Source organism: Mytilus edulis, chromosome 1, assembly GCF_963676685.1.
Source record: "Mytilus edulis chromosome 1, xbMytEdul2.2, whole genome shotgun sequence".
Classification (NCBI taxonomy): domain Eukaryota; kingdom Metazoa; phylum Mollusca; class Bivalvia; order Mytilida; family Mytilidae; genus Mytilus; species Mytilus edulis.
This window is the reverse complement of record NC_092344.1, coordinates 42,235,835-42,258,163: the sequence shown is the minus strand read 5'-3', so window position 1 is coordinate 42,258,163 and position 22,329 is coordinate 42,235,835. Positions and strand designations below refer to the sequence as shown.

Here is a 22,329-nt window from a genome sequence, read left to right as displayed (position 1 = left end):
TTGCCGGATGAATAGACATTTTTGACTATTTGTCCGGCTAGCCGGACGAATAGCCACTGCCTTAAAAGAAGGGGGACAATATACCTCTAAGTAGTAAAACTTTAAGATTGATATTCTTTAAATTGTATAGCTTTCTTATTCTGGCTTTCTTCTCCATTTTTAAATTATATTAAGAATCAAGTTTTTACGCCAGATCTTTTATCATTTGTTAAATCAAAGACATGTAGTACATGTATTCTATTTTCCGGGATAAATTATTCACAATGATAAAGAAAAAGGGATGATTTAGAAATTGGCATTTTGTGTATACACAGGTCTATCTATTGGTGAACATTATAATAATATGTGACCCACTAGCTGTCCTTATGTGTTTTTGTTGTTTGATTGCTGGCTCGTCGTTGTTAAACCCACTATGATCTCCTACAATTTCAATATATATTTCCCTTAAGACTTTGCTCAGAGGAAAGTTATAGAATAGGTTTGTATATACTTTTTAGCGTTTCACTTTTCAATTTTTAACTCCCCAAAATTTTATTTTAAACTATTAATTTTGAAGACGTGTGTTATCTAAACGAAGTATAAATGGTCACCAACTTACCAGTTTATTGTTTTCCTTTTTGGCACAGACCTAAATAATAAACCTCATTATAAATACAATTTAATTGGTCGCAGTAAGTTCTATTGATCACAAAACAAATCCACGTTTTTTTTTAAATATGAATTTTTTTTTACTTTGAAACAAGGAAATAATACTTTAAATTACATTGTGCAAAATATGTTATAAAATCTTCCTACAAATTAGAAACTCTTTTCTGCATAAAAATGTTTGACATAGTTTACCCTGGACATAACACAACTTACAATCAATCAACTAAAATATATTTAAAGGATTATTATTCTGCATGTATGTATATATGCCGTATACCATATACATATATTGTCGGATAATTATTTTAAGCATAAAGTTCATAAATCGATCTCTGAAACAAATTATATATATATAGAATAAAGTAAAAGTAAAGATTAAAACTTATACATGGCGGAAAAGAAATATATGAAAACGATAGATGCAATGGGCATGCAGCCTTGCAAATGATATTTTGAAAAATATATTTTTACTTTATTAAACTTAGGACTTTAATTTAAGTCTTGTTGATGGGATGTTGAAGTTTCCAGAACATAGAAAATACACAAGAAAATTTATCAGTACACTATTCTATCAAATTGTGTTTGGTGTCCATTTTACAATATATTTGTTTAAGAATTTAGTGTTTTCTTATTCATTCTGACAACTGTGTCCATAGATCTGAACAAGAAATTGCGAAGACTTTATGCTTACCTGTATACCTTTTATTTTAAAAAATGATGAAAACATGTTTCAACAGAATATTTTATATATATAAAATTATTTAATTTGTGTTTGTCTTTGCGAAAACAAAATGGCCCTAAAGCTAAATGTCATCGTCAGCATGTATAATGGAAGGCGATAAACACTGTAGAATATACACCACCTGCTGGATCTTTTTACCTGGGCCCAGATCTTGTTACGTAACAAGTATGAATGTAAAATTCTCGATATGGTATATTCAGTCGAATATACACGATATCTCTGGGCTGGGGTATTTAAGGTATTTTGATCTTATAATGTAACATGTAAATTTATTTGTGCTTTATGTAAAAAAAATGTATTTGACCATTTTATTTTCAAAACTTCTTTAAAATGAGTTGACTTTGAGCATTTATTTATGTTCAAAACCGGGTACAAATCACTGATTTCCAATTTTAGACCAATCTCATTATTATCAGTAGTGGGCAAAGTATTTGAAAAAAAAACTATATTTAAAAACGTATTTAATCACTTAATTAGTTATACACTGTATTTCAAATATACAAAATGCGTTTCTGTTTCAAGTTCATATTTGCCTTTTGAGAATACTAATGCAGGAGTTCCACAAGGCTCTGTATTAGGTTCCCTACTATTAATTATTCATGTATATGACAAAGCTGGTAATTTGATAAGTCTAACTCGATTGTGTGCTGATGAAAAATCCTTTTCTTATTCAAGTACTAGTCCTAACAAATTAGCGAATGTCTTAAATAGCGATTTAGAACAAATTTTAGTATGGTCTAAGGATTCATTTGGTTTAATGATTTTAATCGGAACAAGACTATTACTTTGCTATTCTCCTGTAATCCTTCTCCAGATGATATTAAAATAGATCAAGATTCCAACGTCCAGTTGGAAGCAGGAAGATTAGTAACTGGGTTGCCTGTGTTCGCTAGTCCGGAAGTTATATATATTTTCAGTGGTACAGGCAGACATTTGCTAGTGGATAGAAGAAAATCTAAAAAGCTGAATACGTTCTATTCTTCACATGACGTGGGACTGCCTCTACGATTTAATGCCAATTTTTCAGTTATAGATAGAATATCAGAAAATCCTTTTTTTTTTACTATCGAATGAAATAGCCTAAACTCTGACATATGTACGTCCAGAAATATGAATAATTATATTTATCTGACTTGACACAGACACAATTGCACGTCACTCTTTATTATTAAGGACAGTTGATTGGATAAAAGTGATGGATTGCCACGCCTATATTAAGACTGAGATCCTATGAACAGACTTCAGATAGCTCCTAGTATTCAAATTTGATAAAAAAAATATATATTTATATCTTGTATTGTTTCAATATTAAAAGTGTTGGGTAACGTAGTTGAATTTTAGATTAAATTTGGGAAGTCGTGTATACATGTATCCCCATTTGTTAGGTTATTTAACATGAAGAAATAAAAAAAAAAAAATACCAGCTGGTTTTAAGAGTTGCAAATATTAACAAATTAAGTTTATGATACAGAATTATTTTCTTATTTGTGTTCCTCAACAGTGTTTGCTAAATGTTTTTTTCCTCGAATCCCGAAAAGTGAATTAACACAAACGACGTTCATAAATGATCTGTTCAAGAGTTTAATTTCACTTTTTAAAATATTTCAGACACGTTAATAATATATGTTATTAGTAAGAGAAAAATGTTTGATGAAAATTTTCGATAACATTTATTTATTTTTGTTCGTCGTACCATTGTAATTCATTAAAGTTATAGAGCCAAAGCGTCGGTGTTCTAATTATTGTTTTTATATCTCACTGTATTATATAATATTTTGTGAAAAACACATGTCACTATAATAAATAATTTACTTACTTACTGCTTTTTAATTATTTCGATCTGAGCGTCACTGATGAGTCTTATGTAGGCGAAACGCGCGTCTGGCGTATAAAATTATAATCCTGGTACTTTTGATAACTATTTACACCACTGGGTCGATGCCACTGCTGGTGGACGTTACGTCCCCGAGGGTATCACCAGCCCAGTAGTCAGCACTTCGGTGTTGACATGAATATCAATTATATGGTCATTTTTATAAATTTTCTGTTTACAAAACTTTGAATTTTTCGAAAAACTAAGGATTTTCTTACCCCAGGAGTAGATTACCTTAGCCGTATTTGGCACAACTTTTTGGAATTTTGGATCCTCAATGCTCTTCAACTTTGTATTTATTTGGCTTTTTAATTATTTCGATCTGAGCGTCACTGATGAGTCTTATGTAGACGAAACGCGCGTCTGGCGTATAAAATTATAATCCTGGTACTTTTGATAACTATTTACTTACTTACTTACTTATTAGTGCTAGCTTCACAAAGAAAATATCCACTGACATGCATAATATTTAATGCCATGGGTCACGCATGGACTGTCTTATTTTATAGGGATGCCAATATATGGCACATCAAAGATAAGATTGATTGAACCATTGTAATTGCAACCGATCTTAAATTCACTTGAATACATTAACCTGTTATCTTGTCGACTTTACAGCTAATTTCCTACTGCTTGTAGAGTAAAGCTTTGATAGGCTTCCTTGCTTAGTTTGTATAAACATGGATTCAAGCTTTGTAAATAACATTGACATCTTCAAACAATAAAGAGGCATATTTTAATCTGTATATATTAAATTTAAATTTGATTGGACATTATCCCAATTACAATTGTAAAATATACAAACTAAGCAAGCAAGCTAACCAAAGTTTCGCTTTACATGCATAAGGGAATTAGCTGTAAAGTCAACATACAAATAGCCGCTATATCATGAGAAGAGACCACGATAAAATTTGAAAGTTAAACAAATCTTAGTTTTCACGAGAACGAATATTTTGTCAAAGCGTTGTAGTGATCAGATCATCAATGACATAATTTTAAAAATCAGACGACAAGGTTGAAAATAGTTCTAGACGTCTTATAGCAAGAAAGTCTCCTCACTCAGCTTGTGGTTTTATGTAGGTGGAGGATAGAGGCACATCGACTTACAATTGACTATTTTTCTGCGGTTACAATTAAAACTCGAGGTCGAAATCAACACCAGGGAGATACCATTAATTTTTTACAGGGTAGGGGTGGGGGAGTTGTGGCAAAGATGAAATATGCTGTCAGACAAACTTTTTCGTGCATGTGACTTCATATTTGAAAAGGGATAAGAAATGTCTTACTTGATAAGTTCTGCATTGCATTTAAAACATCCATTGCAAGAATATCGTATAATTAGAAATCATTGTCCGCTGTTGGAAGTTTAGTTTTGCCATTTTTCATGCTTGTCATAAGACGATATTGCAGGACTTTCGATTGTTAAACTCGTTAAATCAAATAACGAACATATTCCATCTCAACCTGAGAAAGAGTGGCTCATTTACATTAATTTTATCAATGATTATCGTTTATAAGATGTCGTACTTTCAATGCTATTTATAAACGCCGAGTAAAATTTTAAATGTTTGGTATAAAAATTTTAAATTGTTCATCTTAAAAAGTATTCAGAAGACAATGGGACATATCGAAGAATCTTTGAGTTGTGACGAAAATTATAGTGTTTTTTCTATCTTTCCACAAAGTATATAAAAGTACCAAGCGTTTTTCTCAACTTTGACAACCTTATTCTGTAACAGATCTTGGCAGAATTTTTCAACGGCAATTTTCAAAGCGCTTAGACTATAATATTACAGTGCACCGTTACGATTCAAATACGATTTAATGGTATAGAAAAACCTTGCAGCTGACTAACTATTGACAAAAACATGCTACATTTGAGAAAAATGGTTATCAGTTTAATACCAGTGCAGTTATTCAAATGCAGATTTAAATATTATCAATATTAAACCCAATACCGCAAGCAGCTATGGTCAGCTATGGTCATCTTGGTGAGGATAGTATTCACTATTTTGTAAATGCCCTTTTATCAACGAAGCAAAGAGAAATATTGTTTTCAAAATTAGAAAGATCTACTATATAAAAAAGAAGATATGGTATGATTGCCAATGAGACAACTATCCACATAAGACCAAAATGACACAGACATTAACAACTATAGGTCACCGTACGTCCTTCAACAATGAGCAAAGCCCATACCGCATAGTCAGCTATAAAAGGCCCCGATAAGACAATGTAAAACAATTCAAACGAGAAAACTAACGGCCTTATTTATGTAAAAAAAAATAACGAAAAACAAATATGTAACACATAAGCAAACGACAACCACTAAATTACAGGCTCCTGACTTGGGACAGGCACATACATAACTAATGTTTATCCATTTTGCTTTTATTAGCTGGTGACGGTGACATATATCAGGAATACACTAAGATTTAGAACATTCAATTAAAATTCGGAATTCCTACTTCTCAACTCTTCACTCTAGTTCAGTTTTATATATTACTCTTATACGTTTTGTTTATGAAACAATGCTATATTTTGTCAAAAGACAAGCACAATAACCCCAAAGCGAATTGTGAGAAGTGGTTTCGTATTTCGTTTTCGTTAAAGAAAAAAAATACTAATAGTTTATGTAAAATAACGACTCTTGTACGGTGTTGCGTTTATATCTTTTGAATGCATTGGTGCAATTGGATGCAAACAATAATGACCATAAAATGTCAGATTTGCGAGATCAGAGAGTAACCTAACAACTAAATAATTGAAAACCTAGAGATCAATGTTTAACATTCGCCATAAATAAAACATGATTTAGGTGAAACTTTGTGAGTAAAGAAAAAGAGACTACTGTCCATAGATTTGTTATTAACCCCAGATGCTTGATGGGTACAAATTAGTATTCAGGAATTACCACTTTGCATTATACCACATTACAACAGAAATTAGAAAATACATGTAGGGACTCGAAGTATTTCTAAGACATTGCTATTTTCCTGTTCTATGTAGCTTTTTTTCTGGCAAACACGGTTTTATAAATGCTGACAGGCACCGACCATTGAAAAACAATCGATCTGTTTAAAATAAGAAATGAAAATAATTGTTTTCTTTAAAAGCAAATAAGAAAAATGACCGTTTGATTTGAAATTGTTTGAAATTATTCAGAATAGATTGAAATAGATAAAAAAAAAGTATTTTAATGTGAAAAGGCTAGGGATGTGATTGAGTGGTTTTGTTTACAATTATTTCCCATTATTTCCCTATTGAAAATCTGCAATAATTATTGTTTCATCATGTTGTTTGATTTTCACATTATAACAAAACTAAGAATATGACGGATGAATTTATAGTTAGCTGTTTAATGTCCAGTGGCAACTATTAGATGTATCATTAGGAGGACATTTACAATGTTATACTAACATTAGATGTATGTGTCATTATATGTTGTGTCACATACTATAAACATGTAGTTTTATGGCAATAAAGATTTGAATTGAATTATAATACGTTATTCTGATTGGCTACTTGACTTTGAGTAAATGTATCATTGTCTTTGTGTATGAAACTGTATCTGAAAGTTATTCATCAAAAGTTAAAAATATATCAAATTTGTTTAACCAATTTTTGCCCAAATTTGAGTTAAAAGATTCGTTCAAAAAAGTTGAAAATCTTTTCCTTTGACCCTCTGTGGGCCTTAATCTTAAACTAGTCTGATCTACACTGGGCATATATATTGTAAATATTTTTTTTTCTTTCAGATTTTTGTTTGTACTACATGTACGTTAATCATTCAGGTGTTAATGTAATATTATTCATAATTCTTCGAACTTTTCTTCATGAATATTATCATGATAAAAACCAATAAACATGATATTTTTGTACACAAAATTATGCAACTAAAATGCTGAAAACCGTTTTCCGTCGGGGAGCTCCCCCCCCCTGAACCCCCTACCATGGCTCCGCCCTGGACTTGCAGGGGGCCTTGGGCGGCCCCCAGACCCCCTGCCGATTTGTGCCTACAGTTGATCTCAAACCTAGCTACGCCCCTGAAATACTTGATAAAAATCGTGTTTTCATAATCCTGGCTAAAAAATGTATTTATAAGTATTGAATGCTTCTTTTTGTAACTTCATAGGGTTGTAAAAGTGTTGACCGTGCGCACATTTTTAGAATGAAGCGCTTTTGCGCTTCTTACAAAATGTACTTCGGTCAACAATTTTACACCCCAATGAAGTTACAAAAAAGCATTCAATACTTAAAATAAATATGAACAAGGACATCCTGTGTTATGCAAACATGTGTATTTCGGAACAAGCGATGACCTATATAGACCATGTGTATCATATGTATATTTAGGGTGGGTTGCTCCGAATTAAGGAGGTATAAATACAGAAAAATAAAGAAAAAAAAATGGTCTAGTTTTTTGCCGGACAATTGTTGATCAGTGGCGGATCCAGAACTTTCCTAAGGGGGGGGGGGGGGGGGGGGTGGTGCTGACTGACCTAAGGGGAGGGGGGGTTCAAGTCATGCTTCAATGATTCCCTATATAATCAATCAAATTTTTCCCACGAAAGGCGGGGCCCTGGCCCCCCAGCCCCCCCGGGATCCGCCTATGTTGATGATTGTTTAAAGTAAAGGGCATTTATAGGTAAAATAATACACAATCGTTTGTACATTGGTAGGGATTTATGTTTGGAGTTGATGAGGCACATAATGAGTAATTGTTTTTGTTTGAAATTTCTCGAATATTTTGTTTTTTTTCGTCTGATTTTAAAATGAATAAAAAAATCTATAATACAAAACTAAATGGTTTAATTACGACATATATAGAAAAAACTGCTATTCAGTCGATTTTAAAAGACATGCTCTAAAAGAGAATACATAAAACATATTTAACAAAAAGTCAACCTTAAGACACGGAATATATTTTTGTAAGAACATTATATTAATTCCGACTTCCATCTAAAATAACTTGAATTGTTCATTTGAAAAAAAGGGTGATACCTTAAGCTATTTTCAAAAAAATGTTGATTGATCCGAATTTTACGCATGTTATCACCTATATAAAAAGATTTAACAGAACACAATTCATGTTTTATATTTAAAAAAAAACCATATACGCTAAACGAAACTATGCACGCCAAGAAACGATGTACGCTAAACGATACGATATACGCTAAACGAAACGATGTACGCTAAACGATACGGTATACGCTAAATCATGGAAGTATTATAGTGAATATAATACTTCCATGGCTAAATGAACGATTAACGCAAAACCATAGGATATACGATAAAAGGGCGTTTATGTTATCGTTATGTTTATGGTACATGGTTTCGTTCGTACATCATTCGTTCAGCGTCCGTACAACGTTCGGTCAGCGTTTCGTTTGCATTCGTACACCGTTCGGGAAGCGTACGTACATCGTTCGGGCATCGTCCGTACATGGTTCGGGCATCGTTCGTATTGTTAACTTTTACGTTACACGGACTGTATTTACATTAACGAACGAAATATATATATCTATTTATATATTGAAATTTATGTATATATCTATTAAAAGTTAAATACAGAATATTTGCCAAATTTATATTAATGAAATAAAGTTCTTGGCTGCATTGTTACACTTTATTTTATAATTACTTCACTTTTAATTACTATTGATTGAATTTTGATTGCTGATAAGGTATCATTTGAAATCTTTGATATCACTGATTGTTATATGAATTGTCTTTGATGGATTAATAATGAAAATAACATTTTTCTCAAATAAAATAGTCAGCTTGGATGGGTAAAAACACTGATGACAAGTGATCAATGTACAGCAGTGTGACTGTGTTTTTGGTATTTGTTTCACTTATAGTAATTCAAATTAGTGCTTTTAAATATTCGTTTAGGAAATAAAGGTGTGCGAAGTACAGTTCGGAATTGATCTTGTATAACTGTTACTGAATATTTTTATATTGTTAAAATGTATCAATAAAGTTAAATTTAGACTTAGTCTTTAGTTGTTTTATGTCAAATATTTTGTAGTCTTTGAATTCACAGAAACTTATCCTCGTAGCAGCAAGACAACAACTTAGTCTTCAGTTGTTTCACATTTAAAAATATTGTAAATATTCGGCCAAATTGTAGACTGACTTCACCACATTCAATTATATACACACAACGCAGCACTATACTAAAAAATAAAATCAGGGCGAACGGACTCGAGGCGAACAGGTATTAGGGCGAACAGAAACTAGGGCGAACCAGAATCGGGTCGGACGGACCCGGGTTCATGTCTTCATAACACCATTCTCGCAGTACCATTTCTTGTGATTGTTTTTCATTTCAAAACTGTCTTTTTTGAACAAATTCCAACCAAATTTAAGCTGAATGATCCATAGGGTATCCAAAATAATTTTTGTGCTTTATTTTCTGTTTCCTCAAAAAACATGACCTCCATCGCTAAAAATAGAAAATACAGGTAAAATGCAGTTTTGGCTTATATCTCATTAACCAAAGCATTTAGAGCAAATCTGGCATAGGTTGATAGTGCTAATTACATTAGGTGAAATTCTATCAGCCCTGACATTTTCATATGAATCTAATAACCCATTGTTCGGTTGCTGTCACTAAATTGGTAATTGTAAGGAAATATTGCAGCTTTTGGTTATTTTCTTGAATATTTATACTGTCTAATGATAAAGATAAACTGTTAACAGCAAAACTGTTTGGCAAAGTAAGATCTACAAATAAGTTTATATGAACAAAGTTGTCAATTGACCCCTTGTTTATCATGTTTTCTTACTTTAAAAAAAATGTTCTCCTCTGAAACTACTGAACCAATGCCAACAAAACTTAAGCTGAATGATCCTTATGGTATATAAAATAAAGTTTGCGTTTTATTTTCTGTTTTGTCAAAAAACATGGCGACCATGGATAAAAATATAACATAGGAGTTAAGTGCAGGTTTTGGCTTATATCTCAAATACAAGCAATAGAGCAAATCTGATGTGAAGTAAAAATGTTCAATAGGCCAAGTTCTATCAGCCTTGAAATTTTCGGCTGAATCTAACAACCCATTGTTTATTAAGTAAAAATTAGTAATTTTAGTGGAAATTCTGCAGTTTTTGGTTATCTTAAATATTATTAATGAAAAAGATAAACTGTAAACAGCAAAAATGTTCAGCTCATTTAAGATATACAAATAAGACTTTATAAACAAAATTGTCAGTTGACCCCTTAGAAAGTTATTGCCCTTTTAAACCAATTTTTCATAATTTGTTCATCTAGTTTCAGTATCTAGTATAAATTTTGTATTTTATTTCCTTGTACATCAGCAAACATAGCCAGTATGGCTAAAATGGAACATGAATGTATCTTTTTGCTTTTGAAGAAAATATAACAGATACAAAGAACAATTAAATGGTACTTTTGGAAAGATTAGAACTTGTTCTAAATCTTTAGTAAGGCACTGGCCTCCCTAACAACATGACAGGTTAGCTACTGTTACTAAATGTATTCACACTGAAATAAAGTTCCCAATGGTTCTCATGTATGTGCACATAATACACACACTGAAAAAATGGGTATATTATTGGAGCAGTTCATTGAAAAATGTCGTCATTAAGCTGAGTTGTTTTGCAGGCTTTTTAAAAACATTTTGATTAGGTATACATGTACATGGTATATGGGTATTGATACAATACTAGTATGTTTGACAACTGTCATTATCATTAAACAAGTAGAGATAAGGTAGACCTTTAATTACAATGCCCCACCTCCTAAACTGTCAATCAAATTGACCGTATTACTTATCGGGCGTATGACATTTGCGCCGATTTTGAAAATTTTCATTCTTTCATTTGCACCGATTTTATATTTTTTTCTAATTGGATTTACAGGTAAGTTACAGGTATAAAGTTTATACTTTTATATTGGCTGAGCACAGAGTATAAAGACAAATCAAGTGACATTGCAATTGGTAAATGGCTATCCCAATGTTTCAGGTTACCATTCCTTTCCCTAAATGAAATCGATGACTGCTTCACGTTTGACATTGTCTGACGCTCCGCTCCTTCTGATGACAAATTTCATACATTCTTAGACAACGTACAAGTACACATTCCATAACGGTCAACTAATTCGTGATGGCGTCCATAAAATTAACGAAGGGATGATTTCAACTTCACCATTTGGAACTCTTGGTTAAATAGCTTCCCTGTGAGAAAATGCGAACTCTAGAAATGCCCCCACCAGTACATATGCCAGACAAAGAAAAAGATGGCATTCGTTATCGACAATTACGCCAAATATAGAAGATGAAGAAAGGAATATATTAGATGTGTTGCCTATACATACTCGGCAAGAACAGATTTATGATTTGAATGTATTCCGTTTTTATGGATTTGAATGCTGCACATATATTTTTAATTCGTCATTTAAGTATAAACAAAGTTTTTTTATCTTAGGTTTTTACTTCTTAATTTTAAACAGGTGACAACAGTTTTATACATGTTATGATTGACAATTCATAACATATGTACAACTGGCTAACGGAAGCTAAGAGGCCTTTAATGATAAATGAAAATAACATTACTGGGATGGAGAGTTGTCTCATTGGCACTCATACCACATCTTCTTATATCATTTCACCTGTAATTTACCGGTTATTTACCTGTAAAAACAATTGGCGCAAATTAAAAAAAAATCGGCGCAAATGAAATGCAGATCGGCGCAAATGCAAAACGCCGTACTTATCAACCTCAGTCATACATAATTATACAGACCCAGTGCAATATACACCTTAATATACAAATATTTGACTTCATAATTGAATACACAAATGTATATATTAGATGTTTGATATATATAAGGATTATAGATTTATTTATTGCCTATTACTTTTGATCTACATTACATAAAGTGATTCTGTAAATTATATCTGAAAGATGAATGATTAATGGATTAACAAGATCTTTAAAAAAATGAAATATGAATATATAAAAGGTATTCAAGTAAGGCCTATAATTTACTTGATAAATTTCAAATAATCATCTGTAATTAATCAACAATTATAAGATTAGTTCACTTTTTTTATTATCAGTAATTGGCTTGAAACAGTTTTAAGATTTTAAAACTTTTAATTATTGTTTTTTAGTTTATTCCCCATCAATCATACATGTAATGTCTATTTTAGTCATTTGAATTTTTGTTACATGTGAATATATATTTTTGCAATCAAGAAAGATTCAAGAAAGAATCCACATTTCATTAAAATAAGTTTTTTAATTTGTTTACATTGAAAAAGTACATTTCTACATAAGAAAATGCCTGTACCAAGTCAGGAATATGACAGTTGTTATCCATTCATTTGATGTTTTTTGACTTTTGATTTTGCCATTTAATTTGGACTTTCCTTTTTGAATTTTCCTCGGAGTTCAGTATTTTTGTGTTTTTACTTTTTTTTCAATGCCCTGTGTTGAAAAATACTTTAAAAATTGATCAAAAGGCACTCTACAACTTTTAGTCTTCAATGTCATTATAACCTTTGTTCAACTTACAAAATGCCCCAAAACAACATTTTTGGGGAAAGACGGCTTCAACGTCAATCCCCTATGGGGTTGACCAGAGTGACATTCCCTCACATCATTCATTTTGTTTTTATAGTGTGGAAAACCCCCCAACAAATCTTACTGAAATTGATGAGAGGGAGACAAACAAATGAATAGTTTGACTTTAAACACTTTTTTACACATTTCCCTTCTGTTTCTTGCGAAATTATCGTATATTGAGCTCTCCTTTACACTATTTATGTTTCTTTTACAATCCGGAAAAATCAGTATGACGAGATATTCTAAATATATCCAACCTACATTGTATTTTATAGTGACGTCATTGTTGGAATGCCACACTACGCAAACGCAGGGATATCCTTCACTTGTTATTTAAATCATTTTCAGAGATCGTGCACTAATTAAAAATTGGTATTTGTATAATTTAAACATAGTAATGTTTGCTGTAGGTGATTCAAACATCAACATGCAATACTTTAATTTGTAGGTCAGCAACTTTCAAAGTAAACAAAGATCGTGGGGATACATGAGATAGGGGAGAGAAACTATTTTTTTCATTTTTTTCTGTGAAATTCTGTTTTGAGAATCTTCCTTCAATTCAGGAGCACTTCAATTGATTAGTAATTATCCACTAAAATAAAAGTTTATGTATCTGAACACATTTCTTCATGAAATTTAGAAATATTTCAAAATGTAGGATTTGGAAACAAGCTTCACACAGTTTACATCAACCATGTTGTTTTTTATTAGTACCTGTATGCCTGTGATGAGAGTTGTAACTGGGAACTTTATCAATGGAAATCTAAAACTGAATAGATTTTTCAGTCCAAACTTTCTTAAGAAAAAACTTTAAAATCTTAGAGTACTGTCACAAAAAATGGAAAATGGCCCTAGCCTGCAGTTGAGTGGTACACAATTAAGATTTCCAAAAATATTGTAGTTGTTGTTAAATGACAGAATTCAGTTGAAATTTAGATAATTAACTATCAACTTTAATCAAATGTTTAGATTTAGAAGATGCAGATCTCTTCCATTGGTCCAAATTGAATCCTAAACTAAGGAAAGGAAATTACATTTAACAACAATTGATTTCAATATTGTCAACCTTTCTACATGTTCTAACTGTTCTTTTTTTCATTCTTTATATGAAGACTATCGAAAGATACCCCCCCCCCCCCCAAAAAAAAAAAATGGAATAGAAACAAGGGCCGTCTTTCCCCTCAGAGCTGTTCAGCTCTTTGATTAGATTATTTTTGTTGACACTTTAAAGTTCTTAGGTGTTGGTCTAGCTTTTCTGTCTTACAAGGATAGTTGGTAACATTTAATAGAAGAATTTTTGATTTGCAATTTTTTTTTTTTAAACATGTTCAGAACAGGCAACATTATTTGAATAAGATATAAACTGCAGTTTAAATAAAATTGTGCAAATTAAGAGACCCATATTATTTAATTTTAGCTCATTTTATCCTCATACTGGAAAAGCATGTTTCCTTCTAAAGACCTGCTATTAATGCAATTTTCAGCAATAGTGCTTAATTAATGTTTATTTTTCCCCACCATTTAAAAAATGACTAATATTTTTTCTGTCTATGAAGAAATAACATAAAAATGTGGTGCACACTGAATAACGCGCCTAGCGGGTTATTCATTAACAGTGTGCACCACATTTTTTATGTTATTTTGAATAGACTGACAAAATATTACAGTCATTTCTTATAATTTAATTCTAAATTCCATTTTAAACCGGCGTAAATCATGAGAAAACATTGATGACGTCATGGTCACATGACAAAATTGTGTCTATGATATGATAAACAAAACAATGTCAGCCAATCAGAAGACATGTTACAACCATCAAAAAGCGTCATTATGGAGGAAAGGGTTAAGCAAAAAATTTCAGATCAGCAATTTAGGCTCTTGAGAGCCTCTTGTTTATCTTGTTTATACTTCATAGCAAATTTACCTGACCATATCGGGAAATAGGTATTTAGTCGGATCTTAACACATACTTGTGATTTGTTTGAAACTGGTTTTGTTAAAATTAACCAAGAAATGTCGAAATGTTTAGGACTTAATTAAATCCGTATTTCGGTAAGATGGTGCAAGCATACGATTTTTATTGCGTCTTACACTTTAAGAAGTGAATAATCTTTAACTACTTTATTCAAATATTGTGTAAAAACGTTAATTTTGAGCTATGAAAGTCAACTGGCTTGAGCATTTTTCTGAGGAAGTTTTAAAAATTTGCAAAGAAATATTTTTACAGTGGGTCAGCTTTAATTAGTCTTCACTATCTATAGATTAACAACTTTTGGTTATATTTATAATTTAGAATCATCATTGAAGGTGGAGCACGATTGCACAGTTATTAATTATATTGATGTGCCATTTGTATGCAAGAGTGACATTCCGTTGTATTATGTGCCAATTCGAAAAAGTTATGCTAGTATTGTCTCCCCTTAACAGGTTCATTTTTTTATAATCAAGTTTAGGTTTCTGATATAATTTTGAATAATTACAAAATGTATCAATTCAATATATTTCAGTTTTTGTTATTGGTGTATCAAAAACATTGATGTACGAATATAATTTCATAAATTTGAAACGTTTAAAATTATTACATACCAATATAAAGAACCGTTCATAATTTTTGAAAAAGACTATGAATGAAAATCAAACTTATTATCTTCCCTTGATGATAGATTGATTGGGAAATGAACCAGAGTTATCTAATGGCAATCACAGAGAGTGACTAGCAAGCAATTTTTAATTGTAGCTTATTCAACGTTAAAACAATGTTCCAGTATAAACGAATGTTACTTGTTACAAATATAAGGACTTTGTTAGCTAAATCTACAAATTTTATTAGATATAATGATTTTTTATCGCCAAGGGTGTGGAAATATTTGTAGTGAGCACTTGTCCCTGGGCAAGTTAAACTAAAAATTTTACTTGTCCGGAAAAAAAATTACTTGCCCTGATGATCCCAATAAATATTGAAGTATTTCTTGTTAGCTAATATATGATTCTTACTAAGGACTATTGTGCATCACAAACGAATGAAATCCATTTGTTTATATGTGTAAAAAATTAGGAAAGAAGGAAATGGGTTAACATCAGTGGGACAGAAACCAAACGGCAAACCAACCAATGAAATGACATGTAAAGGACAATTTTGCAGCAGTTTTGGAATAAAAATTGTAGCCAGTAGGTACATAATATACTAAATTTGAGGACAGTGATTTCTTTTTTTTTTTTAAATACTCTGTGTCCTCCGTTTGCATTTAAGGTTTTCTACTCCACTCATGATTCTTTTTGTCTTGCTTGCCCAGCTTTTTATTACGTATTTGTCAATCTGAATCTCGATACAAAATTTAAAGAAATGACACAACCGGTAAATGATGGATAAAACTTAATCGACGATCCAGGGTCAATGGACAAAGCCAATGCAATGTTACGCGACTCTGGTTCGCATACTTATTTTTATTTATTTTGGCAATCGATCTATTTCCAGTATCATGTAATATTTATCGTCATGAACATTGATGTTTTTACTTGCTGAAGATTGGTTCTTTTACATAAATTAAACATCTTTATAAGTTTTGAAATTAATTTTATGTTTTTGTTGGATTTGAACTTTGTCTTTTACATGTTGTATATTTTTTAACTTGTCCATGGGCAACCAAGACAAAAATAATTACTTGTCCGGTTGTTCAAATGTACGAGTCTGGCATAGCATTTCCACACCCCTGATTGCAATAGATTAATATGCAATACTTCAGTGACAAGTAGATAAAGTATTGGGTTTAAGTTTTTCAGTCATCAGTAACTTTGTTAAACCTGCATGGAACTTATAGGAAATTTGACAGAATCTTTATAGTTATCCCCAAAACACAGTAAAATTTTGAAAATATTTAGTTTTATATTTCTGAATTTAACAAATAAATGGTCTTTACTGATTTTACATTAAACAAATGGATACAGTCTGAAGCCACCCCTATTTAATATTTTGTTGGATGTTGTCTAGTACATGTTTTGTGCCTTGTTGAGTTCTGTAGGTAGTTTATTGAGCTAGTTTTTTTTTGGCCAACAACATAAGTTGCATAAGAAATAAGTGTAAGAGCAGGAAAACATTTTCAAAATATTTAATTTAAAATGAGATCTGTCTTAATATTTGTCTGATAGACCACTCTTTAGGTGGGTTTGTAGGAAACATCAGACAATTCAAATTTTATTTTTGCTGTGAATACAATAATGCATACATGTATGTTGTATTTCAATTGATAAATTATGATTTGTGTTTTGCTTCATGTTTTTAAAATTTGCTATTTTAATTTTAAAAATTTAGCATTGGTATGGTGTGAGGAACATGAACCTGTGCAGAGTAAGGGTGACTTTCCTGATGAGGCTTACAGAGGATACACAGGATGGATACAATATCAACATTCTATGGAATCAATGACAAAAGGCTTGGTGCATGGTCTTGGAATGCATTCAGAGTAATTATATTTTTTTCACATAGGACAATTAGCATGTACACTAATAAAATTCAAAGAGGCTTCATCATGTTCATTTGATTCTATTTGAGTACAAATCAACTGTTTTACATACAAATCATTATGAAAACAAATTTCTAGAGTTTTAAGATTGTAAACTTAATGCTAAATTTTCTTTGTTGATTCTGATTTTCATTTATTTTATTTGAATGAAAATCATGGTCAACAGCGAGTTTCAAATTTGTTTAGAATTTTGAGACTTCAGTGGTTAAAACATTCAAAAGTTCAATTTTCATTATCATTGATTACCTTGTATCTAAAACCTGCTCTTTTTTTCATGGCAGAAAATGTCCTTAACTATATATTTTAAAAAACTATTAAATGTTCTTTATTTTGATGTGTAAACAAGTTTTCTTTATTAATTATTTACCGAAAATTTTAAAGGTACAGTTATTTATGCATGTTGACACAAAACTTTTACAAAACTATTTAGGAATTGTAAGTGATTGACGATTGAAATTTTGTTGTCACTTTAAGGTTTATAATTTAGAGAAATTAATATATTCCAAGGTAATTTTTTATTATACATGTATATTTTTTTTTTAGGGAAAATGGATTTGATTTGCTGCATACAGCCTTAAAGGAACTGTGGGAAAAGTTTCTGAACTCCATTTCATCTGGCGATTCAGATTACTTATCTATTGAACATCTTGGTCTGATTTTGAAAAGACTTGCTGAACAAGGTACCCGCTTGAACATTATTTTGTTTTGATCTGTAACTATACTTATTAAACATTTCCAACAGTGTGAATGAGCAACTTTTTCAAGAGGGGTTATTTTTGTGACTCTCGAAGGTGAAATGGAGTTAATATGATACATATTCTTATCTTTCAAAAATGTCTTTATTTATTTTAAATGTTCAGTTTCTTAAATTTAAATACAAAACTATTTGAACTTTTCTTTTTATTAAACCAGAAGGGATGATTGAGATAACATTAACTTTTAAATTAGATTTAAGAAAATTCTACAAAATCTTGACCATATCCATGTTTCATACATGCTGAAAAAAAAAGATTCTTTTTCAGAAACTATTACAATTGAACGGAGTTTCTTACCTTTCCTAAGACCAGGAGAACCAAATCTACTCCTCTGCAATCAAAGTAAGTTAGTAGATACAAAATTAACAGGTGTTATGGGTTACTTATAATATTTTTGCAAATTGGTAGTTCAGATTGAAATTTAAAACAAAATGGGCTATTAAACTGTTTCTAGGTCTTCATGTTTATGTTTTGTTTATTTTTTTAGTTACTATGAGTAACAGCCATCTCTCGCCTATATTTTGACATGTTTTTTACAATTTAGGGAATAATATTAAGTTCTGGTGCTGCTAAGGTCAATTTCACTACTTCTTCTTCTACTTCTACCGGATAATGGCCACAATCAACAAACTGAATATTTTGCCATGACATACTTCTGGATACTAAAATTGTTTAACCATACGGTACTTAGTTTAATCAGTAGAATAAGTCATATCTGTTAATTGGACAATCAGACAGGGGTCAACATGTCTTGACTGAATTCTAATGGTCCAATGATCAGTGTCAAGTTCTAGTGCCTGGTTCAGTTTCTGTTGAACCCTTTTTACTTAAATTGAAAATTCAATTTCCATTCTTGCTTGTTCTTTTGTTAGATGAAGATAATTTTGGGTTACTTATTTATAAAACTACAGTTATCTTCTTTTACTTTATAATTTTCATTGTAATTTTAGGTGAGATATACAACACTGTTTTATCACTATACATGTATAATCAGGGACCTAGAAATTACATGCCTTTACCTCAGTCAGATGAAGTCTTACTTTGTACTCCAGACACAACATTAGATATGGTAATTCTTTTTAAAATTTTAAATGTGTTTTGTTTTTTGAGCTTAGGCCAGGGTCTTTTAATTTGTTGGTTTACGGATCCGCCGACACTTTTTTCCTATTTGCAGAATAATAACAAAAAATTTATATTTACGTCTTGTAAAATTTCTTTTTTTTTTTCTGAATCTGTAAAGCAACAAATTATAAAACCTGGCCTTTAATAATGTTCTTACAAATATATTTCTGATCACAGAGAAATAAAACTCTAACAGTTGTTTGCTGATACTTTGAATTTTAAATATGTTGAAAGATTTATTTTTAGACGTACATTTCTCAAGTACTAGCAACTACTGATGAGAATGATGTCATATTTTGTCACATAACAGCTTTTTGATTGCCTTTACTTTGAATATAATAATGGAACTTGGAATTTTTCATTACATTTTATTCTTGTCCTGCTAAAAATTACTTCACAATTTTGAATTGCTCCAGCATCTTGGCAGTGATGAGCTGTATTAAACTTGTGACCACTTTTCTGTCAGACACCAAATTCCTCATTTCTTGTATTTTTAAATTATACATAGTAGTATGCTTAGCATAACAATGTGTGCGTTTTTGTTGAGTTTTATTTTTCATTGTTAGGTAGAGGTTTTCTGGAGGAGATCTTTATTTGCAGAAAATAGCAAGATCTATTGCTTAGTAAATGCTGAAAATTTGGATTATGATATTGCAGACAAGGCAGAAAGAAAATTACAGACACTAATGACCAGTTTGAAAAATAAAGGTAATTGAAAATAAAAAGTTAAAGACCTTCTGAAGATCTGCACAATTATTGATTGCAGATTTCAATCTTTACTACAAAGCTTGAGCAAAATTTTATACAAACAAAGCATGCAAGGCAACCTGACCTTTAGACTACAAGTATTTAGGAAACCAGCTGTGATCAACATCCTGCACTTGTGTTGTGAACTACAATTGTGCTACCATCTTTTATGCCCCAAAAAACACAAAATATCATTTGCTGAGAACAAAAAGTTTTGTTTCAAAAATTGTTGCAGAAATGATATTTAATACCAAAGCAATACAGCTAATAGATATTTAAAGGCATCAAAGTAAATAAGTATTTATGAATTGTAGAACAATGAAAGTATAGTAAAAATATTTACTCTTATGTGTTATTAGAATAGATTAATAAAAAATAAACAATATTTTAGGGATCATGGACATTTCTCATATATCATATTTTCATCAATTGTTGAACCTTCATTTTTGCACTTGTTTGTCAAAATGTGAATTGAGTAAAAGGTACATTCTTGTTTTACTTTCCTCTTTTGCAATGTATTTTATCATTTTGGGATCATCAGGTGTACACCATGGCTTAAATTTTAAGTTCTCCATTATAACTAAATATTTAAAACATCCTCTTTTGATTTTTATTTTCCTGATTAACATTAACTGCCAAGTGAGGAAAACTTGCATTTTCTTGGATATTTGATTTCTTTGTTTTGCCTATCTTTACATTATAACAAAGCCAATACAAAATTTGTAATTTGTTGAACATTTGAATTTGTGGTTCACTCGTACCAACAAAACCAAAGAAAATTGGTATCAAACGAAAAATAATGAATCCACAATAGATTAAACTCTGCAAATGTAAGCTGAAGAATCTTAACTCTTATGATCCTCATTATGTTGTCTGATTTGTGTGGTTGGCAACCTCTAAAAAAATATCAAAAGGACCCATGTTAATGGTTCTGAAAACATTTGTACTTTCGGTTAACTAATTTAATAATTATTTATACATAGAGCTGTGTTTGAATTTTTCAGGTAGAATGTACAAGCTTGTAATTGTATGTTGCACAAACAGTGAACAAAAATCTGTTATTGTCAGGTCTTTGAGTAAATTTTACAGACATAATTTTCGTCTACCAAGCATTCAGAATATTAATCAGTACTTGCTTTGTAAGTTGAAAATCAGCAATACTGGATATGACGCTAGTTCTGCAGCTGTAGTAGATTTTGATGGGTAAGATAGTTGGGTTATACAATATTTCAAGGAATTAACTTTGCAGAACATTCTTTTAGTTCAGGGCTTTTCCAGATTTAATTGAATGGATGTTGTAAGGGTTGGAATGCACTTTTATTAAAGTTTTACGGGTAGTTATTTTAGACAGACTTAAGAATTATATGAAATACATTTGTAATCTATTAAGTTTTATGCATGGTGGGATAAAATCAAAAGTGCCTCCCCATTGTACAATTATTTCTGTCGGAAAGGGAATAGTGAAATTTCAATTTGATTGAAATTAAATCCTTCAAGGTGTAACACCACTAATTCAGGCCCGGCCAGAAAGCACATACCAGAAAATGTACATATTTAACACAAAAATAGTTCCTATGCATGAGTGTAACTTTCAAAATATGTAGGATATTTAAGTATTTTTGGCATCAAATGAAAGCTGAAGGACTGGTGATCATTGTAGAACACTTTTGGACTTTTAATTTTAAATATTAAAATAACTGCACCAAATTTTAAAAAGGGGGTACATTTTGTCTGTTTGTCAGATCTGAAGTACCTGTTTTGGTACATCCAAAGTTCCGGGAACTAGTTCTTTCTTATATGCCATTAAAAGTATGTTGATTTTTTCAGTACAAGACACCATAAAGTGTTGCTTTGAAATGCAATGATTGCCACTTTATTTGAACTTAAAATGAAAGAGGTGTGCCTGCTTGAAATGGAGGTATTTAACATAAAAAGCAATGGGACCATGAATTAGTGGTGTACTTCCTCAATTGCTTGATGAATTTTGATTCTATTATTTATAGTATTTTTAAGTTTGAAATAACTCCAATTTAATGAGAATATTAAATAAAGTACAATGTATTGCAGATGTACTGTAAGAATTTTAAAGTCTAACAGAGCAGGTGTCGGAAAAACACTTTACAAAAAAAGAATGGTAGCAGAGCTCACAAGATTGACTCAAAGAGATTATCTCCAGACACCAAACAATTTAACTATTCGTTTACATAGCAAATCAGTTAATGTTGATGAAATAATGGAACAACTTATGCAAAGAACTTCTCCACCAGGAAACCAACAACCAACAATATTTCACTTTGATATTTCTAGTGAGGTAAAGTTTCT

At 31.0% G+C, this 22,329-nt stretch overlaps 1 protein-coding gene across 1 annotated transcript in view; it reads left to right on the top strand.

The window, feature by feature from the left end:
* LOC139482742 (E3 ubiquitin-protein ligase rnf213-alpha-like) overlaps positions 1-22,329 on the top strand; it is a 305,645-nt gene that overhangs the window by 126,141 nt on the left and 157,175 nt on the right. The window contains exons 21-27 of the mRNA XM_071266815.1: positions 17,173-17,323; positions 17,927-18,063; positions 18,406-18,480; positions 19,089-19,207; positions 19,827-19,968; positions 21,012-21,210; positions 22,075-22,318. Coding sequence (XP_071122916.1) covers positions 17,173-17,323; positions 17,927-18,063; positions 18,406-18,480; positions 19,089-19,207; positions 19,827-19,968; positions 21,012-21,210; positions 22,075-22,318 — 1,067 coding nt within the window. The remainder of the gene's footprint in view (positions 1-17,172; positions 17,324-17,926; positions 18,064-18,405; positions 18,481-19,088; positions 19,208-19,826; positions 19,969-21,011; positions 21,211-22,074; positions 22,319-22,329) is intronic.